Below are 22,984 nucleotides of genomic sequence, written 5' to 3'. Positions count from 1 at the left end.
ATTTTTGTACAAAAATATATCTTAATATCCATATAAGGAGTTAGCTCATTAAAATACTTACCACTACGCAAAAGCAGCAATAGATGCAAGGTCTCAACATGGTTCCTTACCACAGGAGAGAAGTGGTGAGAATGAAATTTATTAGGTGTAATAGCAGTACATGTAACTAAATTCCACAGGGGTAAGGTGATAAATTTGTACACGCAAAGAAACTCCCCCAGAACAAACAGATGAACTGCAAATTGTTTTATTCAGTGATACAGTGTACTTTGAGAATACAGAGTACTTTGCATACATTTCCATTTTCCTTTGCAGACAGCACTTAAAGATTCTTTCCATTTTACAAAACACCACTGAGCTAAAATGAAAGCAAAAACATGTCTGTGAAAATGTACTGTAGAAATTAGAACAGTAACACTCCGGCCATTTTTCTCTTTTACTGGAACTGACAAACAAATGTTGGCAGCACCCCCAAGCAGAAAGACGACTTAGTAGGATTATTATATTGAAATATTGCTTTCTACACAGGAGAAAGACTATTCTGCAAGTGGAGTGAAGTTTGGAGGCTGTGAATTGATCTGTGCAGATTATCTTTCTTTGTTGCTAAAATGACAATGGATTAGATTTGGAAAGGCTTTTGCAACCATAGAGGTTCAAAATACCCCTTACTGAATCTAAATCAACATTTAAAGTAAGAATATAGTGGTAAAACCGGGAACACAAATTCAGGTTAAATTATTGCACAGAATAGTTTTACCTGTGTCCAAGTAAATCTGTCACACTAAGTAAAATAAAAATACACTGAACTTCTCCAGTCAAAATCTAGATCAGTGAGTTCTGGCCTCAGCTACATGCTCTCTTGTACAGATGAGTCCTTGGAAAAGAGGCATTCATCAGGTCCTGGACTGCAGAGGAAGCCGAAGGGCCAAATCTGTGAAGTGACTCATTTCAGGTTGCTTGCTTCGCCTCTTGATGTATTCTAGTGTTTTCACCTGGGTATGAAAAGAAATATTTTGAGATTTTTAGTGTCTTTGTCTTTTCTCATTTCACTGGCCATCATTTAATCCATGTGAAGGTGTTCTAATAGACACTCTCATCATTTTCCCTAAATTTCACTGGCTACACAAGCACTTCCATTTGTTACTCCAGAGCTCGTTACCATGTGTATCTTTCTTAAAGGCTCTGGAATGCCCACTTTCCAAGCTTACATCATGCAGTTCCTCCACTAAATAAAAATGCTGTATTTCTCTGAAAGATAGTTTTCTGTACTGAAAAAAAGTCATAGCACCCAACATACCTGGTTTAATGGTTGACTTGGTAGTGTTAGGTTAATGGTTGGACTCGATGATCTTAAAGGTCCTTTCCAACCGAAACAATTCTGTGATTTCCAGGTTCTTTAATGTGTGAAATACATTTAAAAGTGTAGATAGAACGATATAGACCACTTGAGATAAGAGAAGCTGCTTATTCATTAAGAAGCATTTAAAAAATAAGGGTTTTTTAAGCTCATTTAATTTTTTAAATTTTTTTTAAGAGACCAACTTGTAAAGAGGTTTATTTAGATCAAGAAAATGTTACCTTTTCCCAAATGAGAAGTTGAAAAAGATCTTAAGAACTAAAATTTGTCTGCATTATCTGTTTTCCTTACCATAGCCTTGGTGTCAGCAAAGCCGTGTTTCTGAGCAAGATTCCAGAGATTGACTGAAAGCTGGTTTAGTTTGTTGTTTCGTAGATCCCCATGAGCTAAAATAGTGTTAAAGAAATAGAGTGCCAACTGGCTCTGTCGCTTTAGGGTCTGTAATGAAAAAAATTTCCTATATTACCATATAGTAATCACAAAATATCCAGCATAACCTCTCTGGGTTCTCTGAACTCTTAGAAGTGCAAGGGGCAGATACTCGTTCTGCAACACACAGCAATAACTACAGACACAAGAATACGGGCATAGTTTCCATGTTCCATTCAAAATGCAACAAGTATCATAATCATGAATCAGCTTAAGTTGCTGTAAATAAAGCAATTACACAAGATTGCTACATCTCACACCACTTTGGCACAGCACAGTATGTAGCTCTAACACATTTTTAACTCGAGACTCCCTACAATTGCATAGAAATCACCCTCCCACCAACCAACCTTGTACTTACATCACCATGGCTATATATTTTTTAGAGAGAACACGATCATCAATCTAGATTAATTTAATGCAACCTCAGGCTTTTTCCAGCAGTCTATTCTAACTTTTATTTATTTAACCAAAGACATTTTTCCTTGCTGTTCTTTCACTGAAACTTTGGTGAAACCAACACATTTGCACCATATTTGCAGCTACTTTCCCTAAAATTGCTGAGGAGGGGCCTTGAGGAGGACCCCTGCTTCACGGTAATCTACCATGGAGGAGCACCATGGCCTTCGGGCCTCTATGGAGGAGTTCTGGGGCACACACAATCCTGCACTAAGCTTACAAGGTGCTACCACCCTGATTTGGGGTGAGTGGAAAAGAGAAGTAATTAAAATGCTATTTTAGATTCTGCCTATTCCTACAAAATAAGCTTTAAAAGGCTCAAAGGATGAATTACTGTTGGATGCATCTAAGATGTAGCATTTGTTTATACTGCTTTGGTGCAGCTGTCCTTTGTTTTTTGCTCAAGAAAGACCACTGATACAAGCATAGCTCCATCTGACACAGAAACCACAGCAGCAGAGTAGTAGTTAAAACTGTCAGCTGAGCACCTCAATTAATGAACTTAATACCTCACTTCAGCCTTCTCAGTTCAATACACATTAAGGTAGCTAATACACAGCGTTCAGATATGAAGGTACAGGAAGAATGAAGCAGAGATTGGGGTAAGAGGAGTGCGCTGAGCTCGGTGATTTGTGCTCTCCTGTCATGATACCGATGCATCCATCATGCAGCCTCTGCCCTTTCCCTAAGGGACTAAAAGTAAATGAATTTCCCTTCTCACTGCCAGCAAAAGAGAGGTCACATGCTATTAATCAAAGAAATGGCTCACAGTGAGCTATCAGTCCTCCAGATAAATATGGAAAAGGAGAAAGCCATGCTATTAAAGAATTGGCTAACTAGAAAAGAGGACACAGCATGCCCCAGACTAGAAGCATCGGACTGCTACTGTACATGTGTGACACACACAGTGGATTTGTACATGCAGAACAAATCTAATACATCAGAAACTGTGCGCACACACACACGTACGTGTATCTGCATGCATATGCAATGCCCAGAGCTGCTCAAGGCCCCAGGAGAAGTTTCCTAGGCACTAAATAAATTACATGAAACTACCAAGAAGACAGCTCTTCCTGTAACAGTTATCTACATTACCAATTTCCATCTCAGTAGCTCCAAAACCTGTTTATAGGCTAACACTAAACCCATCCTTTGGGAGCGTTGAACTGTACTCCCTACCAGATAGAGAAATACAATTGATCAGTCTAGTCCAGTAGTAGTAACACGAAGAGCAGAAATACAACTCAAAAAGACAATAAAAGGGAAAATAGTTATGCTTAAATACTACAGTAGTATTTCTCTTGTAGGACTAACATCCTTGAGTGAAAAACAGACATAGTATACAGCCAGCTAGTCTGTGTTTTGCCACATTATTCACCAGGCATACAGCCTTCCAGCTGCCACATCACCATGTATCCTGTATTAGCAAAATAAGGTGTTACCTATAATTTTTTTTCCCTGTTGATCATCTAATGCCTGTGTGTCTTCTGATGAATACAAACTTCAGAGATGTTCCTGGGAATTGCTTGGAGGTTTCCTCATAAGAAGTGGGACAATTTCATTATTGGGCAGAATGCAAAAGCAGCAGTACTCCAGTCTGAATATCAACTAGCGAGGTTTTCCAGGCAGTATCAATGCAAATACAAAACCCATTCTTTAAAATAATGACATTTTGACTAATTTGAAACATATGTACTTCAAAAAGGATCTAGAAACACGTTAAAAAGCTGGAAGAATGAGATGCACGTTAACTCTCATTGTATTGGGGTAAGTCTAACAGAATTTTGGCATCTACTCATCGGTTACACAATGCAAAGTGAAGAGAGAGGCAGGCTCACATATGCAGCAAATCCCACCATGTCTGAAAATGAACAAGAAGAGTCAGACAAGGCGTCACATGATGATGAACAGCAATGTTTGTGTAACATGGCACCGACCTCCAACCCAAGGGAGACCTCTATGCCAGCGTGCTGCCAAGCCTGCGGACATAACTGAGATTGAGTTGTGGGTGGCACTTCAGCTCACAAGCAGAAAGGAGAAAGCTCAGCTATTTGGCAACCACATACGTCATGGGACTAGCAATTCCCACACCAAAAAGGATTGCCAGCCTTGTAGGCAGTGTGTTTTCCATGATCTTTGGAATAATGCTGATAACAAAGAAACAAAGAGCAAACTACATCATCCCAGGACATGACCCCCTTGTGTCCTAGCCCCTCCACCAAAGCGCAGAGCAATGTCCAAATTTCATACAGCATAACAGAAAAAAATAGGATCTTTCCTGTAACGGACCATGTAACCTTGTATTTCACAAAATTCTGGCTAGCAATTCAAATATTCATTTCTGTCTTTCAGTGACTTTTGCCAGACATCTACATCATAAGGATACCTTGAGCGTCCTGTTAGAAAAGCGTTTGTGCATTTAGATACGTTGCTTCTCTGAATGTGCATCTAGCCTGCTGCTGCTCCCATGTACAGCTTTAAAATAACTGGCTCTGGTACTTGTTAACAGTCCATCCGTGGCAGCACGGGGCCCAGCATGGGCTGTAAGGCTCCTGCAAGGTACTAAATATATCAGTCTACGCCGAGTCTCCATGCTGATACAGCATCTGTCTGCTAGTATTACCTGAACTATCTAGCCCGAAATTAATTCCAGCACTACTGTGATGCTGGTGGTTACATCCTTGTGATCCAAATCTAGGTATTCCTAAAGAAAGCTGTGACAGGCAGCCTTGCCTTGCCTTAAAAGCTCTCACACAAAGCCCATTCGGGAACCTCTGAACATCTGTTAGTTCACTGGAAAAGATCATGACCTGCATGGGACAGACCAGGTTCTCAACTCTCTCATTACACAACTGTCCTAACATCGGATAAACGAAGCACCGAGCTCCAACGGCAGCTAATATGAGTTCATTTCTAATAAAAGGAAATAATTATTTGAGAAAACACCAAGAACCAAGCTGCAGCTGGGAGCTCATATACCGCACAAGAGGATGCATATGCCCTATTTCACCACTCCTCTAGCACACTGAGAGGGTCAGAAGAGAAAGTGCTTTCTTTTGGATACAATCCTTGAACGAGCAGTCCAGAACCTCCCTCTGGAGTACTCAGAGTCTCAGCGACAGCTTCTGCTGGCTCAGGGTCCTGTAACACACCTCTTAGTTAAGGCAGGCTGAAACATTTTACTCCTAACTATATACTGGCACCATCATTTCAGAGTCTTTAATCTATTTTTAAAACTTTGAATATTCATAGTGCTGCTCACATCAATTTGATTTCCCTCTAAAATTACTCCAACAAAGATGTGCTGCATGTGGAACTTGTGGTTCACGGAGGACCAGACCGTACTTTCCAAAGCCATACTCAGTAATCCTGCTGTAGGCCATTAGCAGGATCCTAATTTATTTATTTTGGTTTCCACCATTTACCAAGTATCTTACAAACATGCAGAAACAATGCTCCCAGTCAAACTATTTCTAGTCTTTAAACTCCGCCAGCATGCCAGAGACAATGGTACAATAAAAGGATTAATGTGGGAGTTAGGACTCTCCAACTCTGTGACAAAGAAGTGGAGCTGATACGCACCAGCCACAGTTCCTCACTGAAATGCACCCATCCTCTTGCTGAGTCACCAGCAGGCAAGCTGCAAGCGTGCCACAACAGGTACCTCCACCACCTGCAACGTCTTCTGGAAACTGCAGCAGGTAACTTCCCTTGCCTCCCTACTCCCAAAGAGGAACGAAATGTTTAACCACCTTTAGAAAATCTTGGCCAATGACACAAAATCCTTCAGGAGGAGCAACCTCTTCTCAGTTTAGAACACACCCACACACAGAGAACTACGTCCAACTCGGCTTGTAGTTCAGTATTCAAACACGTGTGAAATCAACGGAAGTTTTTATAAATTTATATAAAAATTAAAAATCAGTTGTGTTGAAAGGAGAAGCCTCAAGAGCGCACCCAGGAATTGCCTTCTACTGCTCCACTTTTGATACTTACTCTAAAAAGTCTAGTATCTATTGTACGGTACACAGGAAGACTGCCATCCTAACATGGCACTGCCAAGGACACAACATGCTCTTAAATGTTTTGGATCAGAAGTGGTGTTTGAATAAAACATAGTCCATCTGGACATCTATCACTGAGAAGCAAGAGGCAAGGTATTTACATTTCTAAGAAACCTGGAGCATAAGATTAGTCCTCCACCCACACAAAGGCACAGAGGATTCACTGATACATGCTCTCATGACCAGGAGCAGCTTGAACTTTACAGAACTGTCCAGAACTGAAAATTTCCATTCAAACACTGTAACATAAATGAAGCATTCCCTAATATTGTGAAAAGACCATGCTGTGTTAGCATAAGATGCACTGTTCTCTTCCAAATTGCCATTTTGGTGAAAGCATTTTATTGTGAGAAAAACTTATTTTCCTTTATAGCTTTTAAAGGAAATGAAGTAATAAAAATCCAGTACCATCAGAGGCTTGTTCATTTAAATGAGCAGCCAAGCAGATGAATAATAAAAGGTCACCAACACTGAGGCAATCCAAATACCACAGTGATTTTATGGTCAGTTTTACTTCAGCACAAATGGAGGTCTCTAACGATATTCTCGTCACCTCTTCCCTCAGCAACAACAACTTCCTCCAAAAACTATTAATTCTTACAAAAGAGTTTTTATCTAAATCTCTCAAGGACTCTTACTCAACAAAGCAAAATAAATGCTCCCCTGCTTTGTAAATACGAATGAACAGAGGAGTAAATCCAAGGCCGCAGAGGCAAAGGCAGGGCAAGGACCTATATCCATGCTGCTTAGCTTTAAATCCAGTTTTCTATGCAACAACTGCTTCAGTGAAATAACACAGGATCTCACTACTCAAAGTATTAAGCTTAAACGTAGAAAAAAAGAAAAAGCCTTTCAGAAACCACAGATTTCAAGCCCTACAAACATTCCCACCCACATACTCCATATAGGAGTCAGATGCAAAAAATCCTCAATATACAACCCAACAGTCCTGAAAACTCTGTTAAAAATCTCCTTCCAATACCTGCTTGGACATTCTTAGCTGTGCAAGAATGGTTGTTTTCTGCTATTATTGTTCTGAAAAAGAACTGCTGTTCACTGTGGTGATGTGTACAATGATATAGAGGCATTTGAGCAAAGGATTTATTCATCTTGCATCTCTACAATTGCTCAAGGAAGGATAAACAGAATAGCAAAAGTAGAGAAAAGGCTAAACTTCGCATAGTGTCCTCCAAATATGTATCACTTAATGCATTCTGTATTGGTAAACACTACAGGCTACTGTGCACACGGGCTATCTAAAAAATTCCACCAAATTAATCATCCCCTGCCCTCCCATTTCAGTCTACAAGCCACAAGATTTCTATCATTATACAGCAGTTTAGTAAGGGGTGATTAGGAAGCTGTGGAGGGGTTCAGTCTCAGAAACAGGTACGTTAGCAGAACAGTAAGTTCTCATTATTTCAGTAATACTGAAAACATTGGTCACCTGCCTTTCACATACAATCCATTAAGCTATATTTGATCTGTCAGACCCTCTGAGCTCTAATCAAGAAATGCCATAAGCTGCCTAGAGTTTTCTTTATTTTATATTGAACAAATATAACCCTGTACTAAAACCCAGGTGAAGCCAAAGCACCTTTTCCCTCCCTCTGCACCTCTCTCCTGACTCCACCCTAGCATCTGGGATGCAAAACTTTCACAAATTAAAGGTGGTTTCCACTGTATTTTACACAGTAACAGACTAACTGTGAATTCTCATGTTGCCCATTACAGAATTGGACATTTCAGGATAGTGTTAACTTCGCTGGCAAGAAAATACAGTTTATTTACAGAGAGAGAAAGGTGACAGCCAGGAGGAAACAACAGGAAGGACAGACATGGAGCAGATTTTAGGCATAGCTACACTACAATCAAAGGAGTGACTGTGGCACTGTCTCCAATTCTCTAGCTTAGGCCAATAATTGCAATACCAGCATCATGGAGCTCATTATAGGCAGAAAAACCCTCATAAGAAAAAAAAAAATTATCCCACATTGAGCATCATATTTCCATAACCAGACTACACCAGGACTCAAGCCAGTTAATTTAAAGCTAACTGTAACCTCACTATACTGCTCTGCAATCATCATTCTGTACTGCAGCAGAATCCCATCCTTTGGTGCACTGTCACAATCGATACCACAGAGAAGACCAGCGTAGCTTCTACTGCTTGTCGGTTCTAACAGACTATCCATGTGCAGCATACAGCTCAGCAGGTAACTTTAGCTTGCATCTTAAAAATGTATTATAATTGCTACATGATCTCTTTCACATCATTAGGTCTTTCCATCACAAGCCTGCCTATGTGATTGACTCACTTTTTAAACAAGTAAAATTACCTAGTTTCCTCTTGTCGTAAGGTTCCTGGAGCTTTCTAGAAGACCAATGCCTGGTCAAGAAGGTGGTCCGTTTATTCAATTCCAAAGTAATTTTGGTTTTGTATTGAATCAAGCTGAGTAAGAACATACCTCCTCTTTTCCAAGGGTTTTCAGATGATCCAGGATCTGTGCTATCACTGTTTCACACAGTTTATTAATTTCAGCCAGGAACTTGGAGTCTCCACCGTACAGGGTATCATTGGAATCAACTGCAGAGATGAATTCAAGCTTAGGTCTGGCTGAAGAGCTATGCATTTGTTTGCTACTGAAAACACCAGCTATTTATAGAAGACCACATTTGGAAGTTATAAAATGACCCTCCTTCATGAATCACAAACAGAACAATCTTGTTTAAGTGCCTACCACTTGGTTGCCTATTATGTCCTCTTGATTTTAGGAACAAAACACTGAAAAAAATCATCTAGCTTAAAGCCAGTCCTGTATCCCTGGGTGCAGCCAGGCTCAAAAATATCTGCTAGACTTAAATGCAAAGCAACGTATAGTGTCAATTTTCACTTCTTCCACAGAGACAGCTCCACCTCCACTGCTCCCATCAGTTTAGAATAATATGGCCATCACCTTCAGTGCTAGCAGGACTGGGCCAAACACTTTATGTTTTACTTAATGAAAACAAGATTTTCAAAGGAAACTGCATTTTAATTTTTTTTTCCTAAAATAAAATCTTGATTACCTGAGGGTAAATACCCGAGAGAAATTCAGAAAGTGTAATTTCAATTTCAAAGCCCTTGAAGGATTTTTTGGAGGGAGAGAGCTCTTGAAGTTTTGAGAGCTTATATAATTGTAATTTTAAACATGTGTTTTTGCCTCATTTATTTATAATGTTTTACTAAGAAGTAAGTTACAAGAAATTTGTAAGTTTAAGTGTATTCTGGGTAAATCAGAGAGCACATAAGATAAAAGGTGATACCCTGTTCCCAAGTAAATTTCATTTTAAGAAGCTAAGGTACATGGTCCACCTAGAAAAAAAACATCATCCAGCTACAGGGGAAAAATTACTAATTTATATTTCCATGCTTCTTTCCATTGAAATCTAATTCATTTAAATTTCTCATCTTGGGATTATGCAGTTATTTTGGTCATATAAAAAATGGAATGGAAGAAAAAGCAGCTAAACCACATTTCCTTACACAATCTGAACAGCAGATTTACTATAGAGTAGTTGTTCAACTGACAACTATTTTCTGTGCTGCTGACTGCAAGAGATATTCTTGTCATGGTTGGTAATTCTGATGGACTGTTCACCAGAAGAACTGCAGAATATATTCTAGCCTGCCTCTTTGTGAAAGCCCTGTGCAACTTAAAGAAAAAGCCAAACTAGCTTGGCCTCTCAGACTAACTAATCTTGCCAGTATGCTTTAAATGATTCGATTAATACTCTACCTTAATTTAGTAACCTCTCTATGATCAGGAGGCAGAGAGTCAAATTTTAGAGCAATATCAAAATATTATTACAAAAGGACTACAGCCATTTTATAAAATGCAAAATCTTTAGAATTTTTTTCTAGCTATTCTGAAGATTTTTGTAAGTTACCATCATAGTTTCCAAAACTGAAAGCCTGCCCTCAAAGCAGCAAATACTTCATTTAAATAATGAAGACTAGGCATTACATTCTGAAAACAGGAGTTGTTAATAAATGTGAATGGAACACCAACAATAAGTATATATCAAGTTGATACTTTAGACTAAAAGAAAACCCTCCATACGTATAAAGTTCTAATATTTACTTGAAAAGTATAAAGTTCTAATATTTACTTGAAAAGTTCACAGTTCTAAATATTTGCATCAACAAACCAGGACCAAACTAAGTAAACCACTCTGCACAAATTCACTTTAGAGAACAGACTGTACATCTGCCTGGCAGCCACCTCCTGTGATTATTTTAAGTTCCAATATCTGGGCCTGCACAGGAAAAGAATCCACTCTGTATAAGACTGACTACCATTGATCTTCATTAACTGGGTACGGTGATAACACAATACTACAAATTGCATGGTGGAATGCAAGGATCCAGAGACACCCTTATGTATTACCTTTATCTACATGGTAGATATATGCTTCTTGAGTCATTGCAGACAGCAGATGCAAAACATTAGTATAAATCCTGACTTTGTCATCACTGTTATCCTCCCAAGTATAATCCTGGATCACATTTAGTAATCCTCGCACAAGAAACAACACTCCTTGTTCTGGATGGTCCTACAGAAAAGAGAAGAGAGAAGTCAAAAACAACAACACAACAATGCCAAAACAAAAATGGGATTATTTGCGGTCATTCAGGGGTTGAGAGTCACAGTATTAGCTCTATAAAATCAAAAACCACAATATAATTAAAGCTGACTATACTATTCTGAAGTGTGCTTCCTGCAAATGCTTTTAAAAATTTGTTCCAGTTTCCTTCTAAAATGCCCATTTGACCCATAATCATAAACTTCATCTAGGCAGCCTCCATAGACAAACTTTGAAATGCTTTGTTTTCTACTCACGGGGGAGTAGCACAAAATTAATTGTCAGCTTCTTAACAGCTAAGCCTCTAAAATTAAACACACTGGGTAGGATTTTTTTAATTAAAATAAAGTCAGTAAGCTATAGAAACAAGTATATTACTCATATAATTATGAGTTTCAGAAGAACACCTACACTGGGAAGTCAAAGTTACAGACAATCAACAATCTTTTAATATCACAGAATCACAGAATCACAGAATGTTAGGGATTGGAAGGGACCTCGAAAGATCATCTAGTCCAATCCCCCTGCCGGGGCAGGATTGCCTAGACCATATCACACAGGAACGCGTCCAGGCGGGTTTTGAATGTCTCCAGAGAAGGAGACTCCACAACCTCTCTGGGCAGCCTGTTCCAGTGTTCAGTCACCCTTACAGTAAAGAAGTTTTTCCTCAAATTTAAGTGGAACCTCCTGTGCTCCAGCTTGCACCCATTGCCCCTTGTTCTGTCAAGGGATGTCACTGAGAAGAGCCTGGCTCCATCCTCTTGACACTTGCCCTTTACATATTTATAAACATTAATGAGGTCACCCCTCAGTCTCCTCTTCTCTAAGCTAAAGAGACCCAGCTCCCTCAGCCTCTCCTCATAAGGGAGATGTTCCACCCCCTTAATCATCTTTGTGGCTCTGCGCTGGACTCTCTCTAGCAGTTCCCTGTCCTTCTTGAACTGAGGGGCCCAGAACTGGACACAATACTCCAGATGCGGCCTCACCAGGGCAGAGTAGAGGGGGAGGAGAACCTCTCTCGACCTGCTAACCACACCCCTTCTAATACACCCCAGGATGCCATTGGCCTTCTTGGCCACAAGGGCACACTGCTGGCTCATGGTCATCCTGTTGTCCACTAGGACCCCCAGGTCCCTTTCCCCTACACTGCTCTCCAACAGCTCTGTCCCCAACTTGTACTGGTACATGGGGTTGTTCTTGCCCAGATGCAGGACTCTACACTTGCCCTTGTTATATTTCATTAAATTTCTCCCCGCCCAACTCTCCAGCCTGTCCAGGTCTCTCTGAATGGCTGCGCAGCCTTCCGGCATCTCAGCCACTCCTCCCAGTTTTGTGTCATCAGCGAACTTGCTGACAGCGCACTCTAATCCCTCATCCAAGTCATTAATGAATATATTGAATAGAACTGGTCCCAGAACTGACCCTTGAGGGACTCCGCTAGACACAGACCTCCAACTGGACTCTGTCCCGCTGACCACTACTCTCTGGCTTCTTTCCTTCAGCCAGTTCACAATCCACCTCACTACCCGATCATCCAGACCACACTTCCTCAGTTTAGCTGCGAGGATGCTGTGGGAGACCGTGTCAAACGCTTTACTGAAATCGAGATAGACCACATCCACAGCTTTACCATCATCTATCCACCGGGTAACATCCTCATAAAAGGCTATCAAGTTGGTTGAGCAAGACTTCCCGTTGGTGAAGCCATGTTGACTGCCCCTAATGATCCCCCTATCCTTGATGTGCCTAGAGACAGCACCAAGAACAAGTTGCTCCATCACCTTTCCGGGGATGGAGGTGAGGCTGACCGGTCTATAGTTACCCGGGTCCTCCTTCCTGCCCTTTTTGAAGACTGGAGTGACATTCGCTTTCCTCCAGTCCTCAGGCACCTCTCCTGTTGCCCATGACTTAGCAAAGATGATGGAGAGTGGCCTAGCAATGACTTCCGCCAGCTCCCTCAGCACCCGCGGGTGCATCCCATCAGGGCCCATGGATTTATGGACATCCAGGTTGCTTAATTGGTCCCTGACCCAGCCCTCATCAACCAAGACAGATTCCTCCTCTATCCTGACTTCTTCTGAGGCCGCAGGGGTCCAGGGATCCTCAGGACAGCCTCCAACAGTATAGACAGAGGCAAAGAAGGCATTCAGTAACTCCGCCTTCTTTTTATCCTCTGTCTCCAGGACCCCCACCTCATTCATCAGTGGGCCTACATTGCCTCTAGTGTTGGCTTTACCTGCAATGTATTTGCAGGAAAATATGAAAGGAATATAATTATAAAGGCATCTGCTTTTACATAAGGTATGAGTTTTTGCAAGCAGTTTTAATACTTCACCCAGCTTATTTCAAGCTGGCAGTTGGTACAATGATACCAACATATGTAGGACAAATCACAGTCCACTGGGGACATTTCCTTCTGATCATGTATCCTGTAAAGTAAATAGGAGAAAAAAATTAAGGAAGCTAATTTCTGAATCCTAGTTATTTCATTGCAAGTTCTTCTTCATTACTGAATCTGAGACGCTGGATCTCCCTCCTTCGATCATCTGTTAATGATCTGAGACATTTCTCTGAGGAGCATCCAGTTCTGACATAGCCTTCCTCAGAAGTCTTACTTCTGCAGCCAGTGGACAACAACCACATGTCACAGTGGCAACGAGCCTTTCCCTTCTAACAACACAGCACCTCCATGTTGCACAGCTTGGGAGAACCCTTCCATTGGAAAAAGGAGAATACACTGCTCTGATTATGAGGATTTGGACAGCACTATACTGTGTGCCGCTTCACCAAACATGTAGTCAAAAAAAAAAAACCAAAAACACGAGGAGGAAACCATAAGGATTGTTTCAGTGAGAAGGAACAAGCTACTTTCTCCAAGAACAAATGGGAAAGCCTCAAAATTTTACCTTTTTTTTTAAAAAAAAAAAAATGCCATGATACTAAGCCAACCCTTGCTGGGAAAGAATCATCTTCTCAAAGAGAGCCAGAGCTGTTAATGGTAAAAATCTTCCAAGCGTTAAGATTCCACTACAGTGAAATCTTGCGAGTCAGAGGCCTGTCCTTCTCTAAGGTCAACAAAATCCCTTGGTTAGGTAAGTTTTACCTCAAGTCTTCCAGATTAGTTTACAATTTTTCCTCATCTTTTAGCTGTAGCTGAAAATAGGAAGGAAAATTACATACGTATCTCTATTTAAACTTGACAATTGGTTAAAAATTGGATGGGTGCAGAATGGCAGTATTTTGTGAAATATTCATCAGAAGAGGAAGGTTATGCCAAAACACATCTTCTAATTATTGCTTTCACTCAAAAGATTAGGCAACCTATAACAAAGAAACTAACTGAAACTAACAGAAACTAAAGCTCTATATTTTTCCCCTCCTCAGGTATTAGATTTTACAAGTGCTCAGCCAAAATGCCACTTTTCTGCAAGGATCTATTAAAACAGTAAATATGTTTACACAGTTAAATGATGGCAAGATTTCAACTCTATCCCAAATCCAGTTAAGTGCAAGGTGCTACTGAGAGAGCCAATGCTGTACCTCCACCTCCATGCAATTGTTCTGCCTCCCCATTCTGCTTGGGGTGATTGATTTTGCAGCCAGTGAGAAAATCGGTTCAGCTTGCTCATGGAAAACTAATCACTGCATCTCCCACTCCCAAAAGCCCAGTCTACTCTAAATTTTTAAACAGGAAAGTCAAAACAGTCTGTTAGCCTATGTGCTATTCATACACACACAACTTACCGGAACAACTAATAATGTGGAAAAAAAATTACAAAGGAATTCCAGGAGAAAGGCATCAGAAGGTCGCATCTTCCCATCTACATTGATCATTTTTGGCACTTCAGGAACAAGGCTCACTGCAGCTTTGAAAAAAGCATCAGCTACAAAATAAAAATATAGTTGCTGTGTTATCACTCCAGCTGCGATGGCAGTCATGCCTGTGGTCCAATGATTGCTTTGAGTTTGTTTCAGATAGACTACGGAAAACGAACGTATGCTTAACTGCAAAGGAACTCGAGACTAAGCAGTCAAAACCTGTGGTAATTCAAGTGATGCTGTTTTTTCAAAAGAAGTTCTCACATCACTGGAGACTTCTGAAATTGTAACTCTTCTCCTTTGCTTAACAAGAGGACACATTGTTTCAAATACATTGCATATATAACTAAAAAAAATTATCACGCAATTCAAAATTGACTCATCTAAAGAAATGCTTATGCCAGGAGAACGGGGAATCCAAAGCGGGGAAAAAGCATATTAGATCATGCTGACTTGTTCATGAATTCATTCAAAAAGGCTGTTAAAGTTATCAGGAAGTATGGACAACTTCATTTCTCTAAGTATTTACAGTCATTAAAAGTAAAATACGAATATAGTACCAGAACCTGAGGTATTGGTGGTTACCTAGATAAAATTATTCTTTCCAAGAATCGCAATACAGGAATTACAGAAACTATCCACCGTTATAGCCTTGGCAAAATAGCTATTAAGAGGTTTTTCATAACTCTCTATTATGTCTCTAATCCTACACCCCCCCAACCACTAGAGCATCTATTTCTCAGTTTATTAAGTTAATATTCACAGATTAAAAACAACAATATTTTCCCTCTTACCTGAGAAGACCTCCTATATATGCTAAGAATTCACAAAATTGTCTGACAGCAACATTCTTTTGCACTGTCTTGGCTACATTTCAAAATATCAAAGTATCCAAATCCCATTCAAGTTCTTTAGCCATGTACTTCAAAGCATCCTTCAGAATACTGTATCTTTATTTTACAGGAACAGAGACTGAGGCCATGAAATCAAATTTTAGCAAAGAGAAAAAGAGAATTCTTGGTGAAAGCCAAGTTACATGGCTGGGATGGAGACACCACGGACAGGCATGCATGGGCATTTCTTGGAGTGCAGCTTGCTCTGGAAAAATTCATTTGAGCACATGAGACTCCAAGCAAATTTGCTAAATATAGTACCAACTGACATCTAATCTAAGCTTATGAGGAATACCAGGGAAACATGTGCTTTGGAAAAACTGTCATTCTTCTGACTCATTTCTTTTCAGCACATGAGTGCTCAAGCCCTTCTGAACTTTTCAGGGCTTAGAACGCAGACCCCTTCAGTCAAACATCATACTCTTATTCTGCACATTTATTTTAAGGTGAACGAATGCTTTTTTATTTATTTCAAACAACATATAAGTTTACACAGCCAACCCAAAGGAAGGTAAGTAATCTTTCTCTGAGCTTTATTAGAGGACGGACAGCAGCAGCAGATGTTCATTCTAGCATAAGTAAATGAATTGCTGTCACTTCCACAGTTGTCTCAGCAGGAAAAAAAAAAAAAGTAAATGCCCCACACCACCATATAATCAAAACATGTGACCAGACAAATGAAAAAATCTGTCTCAGAAAATAGTCTGCATACCAAAGTACCCATGTCTGTGCAGAGAGTACTCCTGACTTCTGAAGTTATTTCATAATGGGACAGGAATGATCTGTGCAGCAATCACTCTCCACAATGGAAGAGCAGAGCTGCAAAGTACCTCACCTTAATCTACTGCCTGCTCTCCCAGCAATCACAGTCCTAGACATTCTTCTCTAAACGTTTGCCTTAGCACAAACCCAAAACCTCTTATCGTTGCTATGAGTAACTGCAATTTGATTCAATTTACTCTTCTTGACCTCCTGCTGTTGCTGCGAATGAGAGCTGACGTCTCATCTTGTTGAGCACCTTCAGGGACATCAGCTCCCTTATTAGATCTGCCCGTTAAGAGTAGCATGCCCAGCTCCTCTTCAGGTGACTGTTGCTGGGAATGAGGAGAGCTCCATGCACACCACAGACGGCTCAACAGGCCCTGCCCTTGCTGCGACGAGCTCCTCTGTGTTCCATCTTTTCCTTCCCTAGCCACAGCAGTCACACAGCTGCTGCCTCCCTGCCATCTCCGTGTGGCTGCTGTCCTCTCACCACTGCCGCACGGTTGTGTTTGCAGGTCACCCTGCAACCCCCCCACATTCTGTTGCTGTCTCAGCACAATGGGGCTCTTGCCCCTACGCTTTTAATTGTTCCTCCTTGCCTCGTCCCCACTGCCTCCCACACAACGCAGCAAGGCAAACCAAAAAAGCAGTAAGAGCGTAAAAGCAGTTAGTTGCATTTCTATTAGAGAGACGGATATTTTACTTTGGTACATCCAGAAGTACAAGCAAAGGAGAATACATTCATTTTGCTACGAGTTCAGCCAATCTGTGCTAACCACAAAATGGTTCTTTTGCTGCAACACTAAAAGCACATTCATCCAGGGTACACGTGCTTCGTAAGAAGCAAAAATAAAGTAAATTCACATTAATGCAAAGGTTTATTAGAGACTTTGCAGAAAACTGTCCTCCAAACACTACCACCCTATTCACTTGTAGAGAGGTGTCAGAGCATGCATCACATGCTCTGAGTTGGGAGGAAAAGTTCACTAAATAGGTTGTCCCAGAAGTGCTATTTTCTTAGTAAGTATGAAATAAGCATCGGTATTTAATTCTGAATTACACTAATTATGAGGTTATGCAACAGTGCTTTCTCTATATCTTTTAAAAGTCAATTTATGAAGCTATTACTGTATAGATATTTCAAGAGAAAACCATACACCTGCTTTTTCCGGCTTCCAAAAGGTATAAGGAACCATCTAAAAAGCACTGAAAAACCACAACGATGTTGTGTTCTTGATTTAAAAAAAAAAAAAAAAAAGAGAAATTAAAAGAAAAAAAAAAAAAGATTTAAAAAGTCGTCTTCCAGCGAAGGACGCTGTTTTCTTATCTGCCTAACGTACGATACTGCTTCTAAAGTGAGCCACTGTTAAGTCGGATAAGGGGAGAACAGCCTGTGCATTACAACAAATCATCATGATAAAGCCTTCCCAGACTGCTGTTAATATCATGTGCAATGCTCCGAACATGACATACTTCATGCTTCGCTAAATTTATCCTTTCACAGCAGCCCCTTCATTTTGGTTGACCATAATCCTATAAATCTTTCCCTGAGCATACATGCTGACCTTCAGGTTATGAAAACTAACAGTCTTGGATATCCAAGTCAGTGCTTCCAGTAATACCCTCCCACAGAAAAAGCAAGTGAAATTGCAGTTGAATGTTTTACTGTTGTCAATATTCACGATGGTACGTACACACACACATTTCATTATACACACACACAAATATACGTACGTCCATGTATTTCTATATAGCAATCTCTCTAAATTTAAAAATTTAGCTTACACTGTATTTGCTGCATCTGTGATAGTCAATTAAACTGTACTAATTTAAGATTTCAGGCAGGCAAAAAACCAAGGAGGAACAAAGCCATTAGAGGTGGGAAAATGATTAAGCTCCCTAGTCCACCTTCAAAGAGCAACAGGGAGTGAGTTTGACATACCTACACAAACTATTTTTAGTCACAGATACAATTACACAAGACTAAGTCCACCCAAAGGACAAAACCAGGGACCATACGCAGTCTTTTGCATTCCACATCACCTTCGTGTCCTACAACACTGTCAAACATACTTTAATACTCCAAAGATTTTGCTTCCACAACCGACAGATGTCGGAAATTCAATGAAGCCTTGTACTTCAGTGCAAAAAGCTAACGGGAAGCAAGCATGGGTTTTTTTGTTGCCTTTTTTTTTCCTGTTAAATAAATTAATGCATTACTGGTTTGATGACCAAGCATTGCAAACATTTGGAACTCCTTCTCCTCATGTTGGTGAGGTCAGTGTGAGTTTTGCCACATTGTTAAAATGTGTTTTTCCTTTGCGCTATTGAACATTCTCCATCTTAAAACCCACTACACATCAATTCCAATCCAGAAACTACAAAGAATTATTTGAAGTCACAAAGATGAAATAAGAAAATGAATGCGCTGCTGCTTGGTGAACTGGAATGTCCTATGTTAATTCATACGATTTCATATTAATTCATACTATGAATTAGCTGCAGATAAAAAGGTAATTATGTGGATGAAGCTTGCTAGTGCTAGTTTTAGGAATAGCTTGATCATAGATTGTTGGCAAGGCCTTAGTACTTCCAGACAAAGGCATACAGAGGTATAAGTGGAAGGGGAGATTGGTACAGGGAGATCATGCAGTATGAGCAAGAACACTGGATACAAGATATTTTGTTCTCAAGCTGTAATCAGTAAATGCAACACACACCACAACCCTCTTCCCCTCCAAAAAGAAAAAAAAAACCCAAACACAAATTTCAGCCTGCTTCTCTAAATTCCACGTAATCCCTAAAGACTGTGAGGTAAAGTATCATCATCAGTCTTGAAAGAGATCTCCATTGGTAATACTGGAAACTTTGAAATAATAAATGCTATAGTTAAATACTGTAGTTTCTCCTGGTTATTACGAGGTGAAAAAAAAAATGAGCAGACACATGGAAAAACATGATACAACACTGAAGAGTCAATATGGTTTTTGCAGAGAAATCATTTCTCAGAAGTCTCTCAAGTTTTCCAAAGAACCAGCAAGTTTGTGTTTAAAAGTGACGCAGCCAACGCAAATATTTAGATTTTTAAAAAACATTTAACAATGTCCCTCATACAAAAGGCTCTTAAAACAACTAAGCTGACAAAAGATAAGCAGGAAAGTCCTCCTGAGGATTCATAACTTAATAAAGGATGGGGTGGAGGGGGAAAGGAGTGGGAATAAAAAGTTTTCACAGCGTAGTGAAATGACTACCATGTTCCTTAAGGTTTTGCAGAGAGACAAGTCCTTATGATGAGCTGGAAGGTGACAATGTTTGCAGACTAGTCTGGAACGTGACTGCAAAGCATCGCGGATGGATCTCATGATTCTGAGCAATAAAGCAGCAGATGAAATCTAATATTAGTAAGCCATGTGAGGAAAGAAACAGCCCTTGCTATAACTATAGAAAGATAAGCTCTAAATAGGCTATTTACACTCATGAAATATTTTAGAGTCATTACAGATGGTTTCCTGAAAACTACATCCTAAACAGCTGTCAAAAAGGCAAGGCAATTATAAGAATCATTAGGACAGTAATGGAAAACTGAGGTGTCATTGTATCATCTATATAGCTGTTGTGCATTTATACCTGGAATACAGTCCTGATCTTCCCATTTCCAAAAGGATAAAAAGATTAAAAAGGTGCTAAGGCATGGAACCGTTTCCTTATTAGAAAAGACTGTACTGACACAAATTATTCAGGAACTTATCATCTCCATCATCTCATAGGTAGCATGAAGAAAATGAACCAAGAATGACTGAATCTTTTATAATATCACTAGTAGATCAGCTGCATCCACTGAAACACTGAGCTAACATTTAAAAATCATACAGAAATAAATCCTTAAGTAGTAGATTTCTAAGTAGCACGTAACTTTGGAACTCACTGTCACAGAAGTTACAAAGGCCAAAAAGTAAAATTTGATTAAAAAGTTAAAATCCTAAGGATTGGTCCATCTATTTTATTAAATACCATAGTCCATACGCAGCCTTTGTTGAAGGATGTATTTAGACCACCTGCAGCTGAAAGCTAGGAAGCATCATTCTACATTACTGTTTCCTGTGTGTTCCCTTAGTAGATGCTACTAGACACTTTCAAAAACAGGTCATGGGCTAGACAGACTTGAAGAACTGACAAACTGATATGAAATGCTAGTCTGAAAAGCTTACAGAGACAGAGATGTCGTCTCTCTCAAATCATATGGAAAAGCTATTGGCTGGGATAAAGAGAGGAAGAAGCAGCTGCTCAGTGAATGGGAGAAGTTTCCAGCTGTGGAAATCCCAGGTAACAGTACAAGTCATAGTTTTGTTCAAATAAAGCAACATTTAGTGCTATTAGTAAGCAGAACAGTATCTCATCAGTTTCTCCCAAAGCTATTTCGCTGCCTTCAAGGAAAACAGTATTTTAAAAGATAACAGAGACAGCATGTATGGATCTCACCATAGAAGCGTGAGCCAAGAAGTTCCAAAATTTGTAACTGAGAAAACATCTTCAGGTTCTTATTTCTCTAAATTCTTTACCTCAAATTCTCTCTATTTATATTCTTCAGATCCATAAAGATTTTAGGATATTAGGAAGGAATACTAAAAATTATCTAATGCTACTGAGAAAATACACTAAAAGCATTATCAGACTGTGATTAAAAACTACTTATTAGATATTCCGTACCATACTTTCTCCAAAGCGTGGCTGAAGCCTGCCATAGAGAACATTCATGAAAAAGTAACATTTTCTGAAGTAGAAAAAGAAATTCCTTTTGCGATCTACTAGTGAAACTGTTTCAGCTACATTTGAAGAACAGAACACACATCTAGAAGTACATTAAGCACTGTATGCTTCAGAATTAAAATCTGCATTTGCTAAACAAAATAAAGATCTGCATCGGTTGATTTGGGGGACAAACATTCTCCATTTTTATAAAGTTTTATGTTTGACAATATCCCAGTGAAATTAGTCCCACAGAATCAGCTGAATTACTTTATTCACTCAGCATGTTACTTCTGAAGCGAGGCGAGGATTTCACAGCCTTTAAAATAAAAATACCACTCAACACACATTACCAGAAAGTAGCGTCATCGCTACCCACCTGCTGAATGCTGTGACCAACAATTTGAAAATCATGCTGTCTGTTCTTTGACAGGCAAAAGCAGCATTTCCACAGGGAGGAAATATGTGCAATTAAAATAATACCTATATTTCAAAAATCCAGAATAGTGACACAACAGAGCATGCATTTAATCTCAGTTTAGTCCAAGCACTCCCTATGACAGAAAGCACGACCGATGAGAATTTATTATTCTATGTTGGCAGCATGCAGAGTTCTGTGGCTCAGTGAAAAAAAATGAAAAGCACATCTCTCTAAAATCTAGCATCTTCCTTTCTAAGGTGGGCTCTTAATAGGCTCTCCAGAGGTACAAACTATGCATCCAGGACAAAATCACCTAAACCATTCTGAACATAATTACAGATTCATTTAATTTAAAGCACCACTTGGGAGCTGGAGACAAAAGAGACAATAGTCATGTTTAATACATGTTGAACAGCATACGACTTTTCATGAGACTATCAATTCACGTTTCTGACCCATTTTCATTGTATTAAAGAAAATCTATTCCAAGAAAAATTACAATTACAGTTTTCTAATACCGAAGTATTTGGGTGAGTTCAAACAAGCACCACACAGTTGCTTTGATTAAGAGTGTGGCAATCCCAGCAGGCAAGGCTCTGATTTGAGAGAGGAGTTGGAACAGCGAGACACTAGGACTGACGGTCTACCACCGCTGCCCCTTGAGACTGGGAATGAGGCAAAACCCAAACTCTTCCGGTTATAAGCAGACTTAGCTGTGGCTCTCCAGTTGCTGGTAGTTTATCAGGGCAATCCTCAGCTTGGCAAACTTCATTTTACTGTCATGACCCACACATCCTCTTTATAAAAAAGCAATCTTTTAAATTCCCCTTATGTACCCCAATAGGTAATTTTAATCCTTTTTCAAGTTAGATAAATTGGCAATTTAGAGAAATCTTCCTATTGACAACAGAAGCCTATCCTGTGAAATTCAATTTTGTTACATGTTTATGTGAAAACTCAACTCGCTGAAATAGCTAGACTCCCTGTAGGAACTTAAAATTTAAAAAAAATCCAAGAATTTAACTCACTAAAAACAACAGCTGGAATCTTTAAAGAGAAACTGCATGCACATGCACACATGCATGCCCCACTACTGACTGAGCTATCAGATCAGGTACATTACCTTTCAGTTTTATTTCTCTTCCCAATTTTAAACTGATTAAACTAATTCCAACCAGCATGAAATAAAGGTTACACACAAGGCACAATTTCACTTCCTAGCCTAATGCTATCATTAATTGCATACTCTTAAAACTTCACTTCATGCTGCATTGGTTTTAATAGATCAGTGTCTAATTGGCATCAGTTAACTGGATTTAAATTTGCTGTTTTTAATTAATCAGTACTACTTATACACATGAAATGCATTCAGTTGAAATACAGATTAAACTGTGTTAATAGTGACTTT

At 39.6% G+C, this 22,984-nt stretch overlaps 1 protein-coding gene across 2 annotated transcripts in view; it reads right to left on the bottom strand.

The window, feature by feature from the left end:
• Positions 1-231: 231 nt before the first annotated feature.
• Positions 232-22,984, bottom strand: part of VPS35L (VPS35 endosomal protein sorting factor like) — a 57,439-nt gene continuing 34,686 nt past the window's right edge. For both annotated transcript variants that reach the window (XM_068423291.1, XM_068423292.1), the window contains exons 27-31: positions 14,680-14,819; positions 10,740-10,905; positions 8,778-8,896; positions 1,649-1,795; positions 232-992 (exon numbers count right to left, since the gene is read on the bottom strand). In XM_068423291.1, coding sequence (XP_068279392.1) covers positions 894-992; positions 1,649-1,795; positions 8,778-8,896; positions 10,740-10,905; positions 14,680-14,819 — 671 coding nt within the window. In that variant the 3' untranslated portion in view covers positions 232-893. The remainder of the gene's footprint in view (positions 993-1,648; positions 1,796-8,777; positions 8,897-10,739; positions 10,906-14,679; positions 14,820-22,984) is intronic.

Source organism: Nyctibius grandis, chromosome Z, assembly GCF_013368605.1.
Source record: "Nyctibius grandis isolate bNycGra1 chromosome Z, bNycGra1.pri, whole genome shotgun sequence".
NCBI classification, from domain to species: domain Eukaryota; kingdom Metazoa; phylum Chordata; class Aves; order Nyctibiiformes; family Nyctibiidae; genus Nyctibius; species Nyctibius grandis.
The sequence above is the reverse complement of the archived record's forward strand: the minus strand, read 5'-3'. Positions and strand labels throughout refer to the sequence as shown.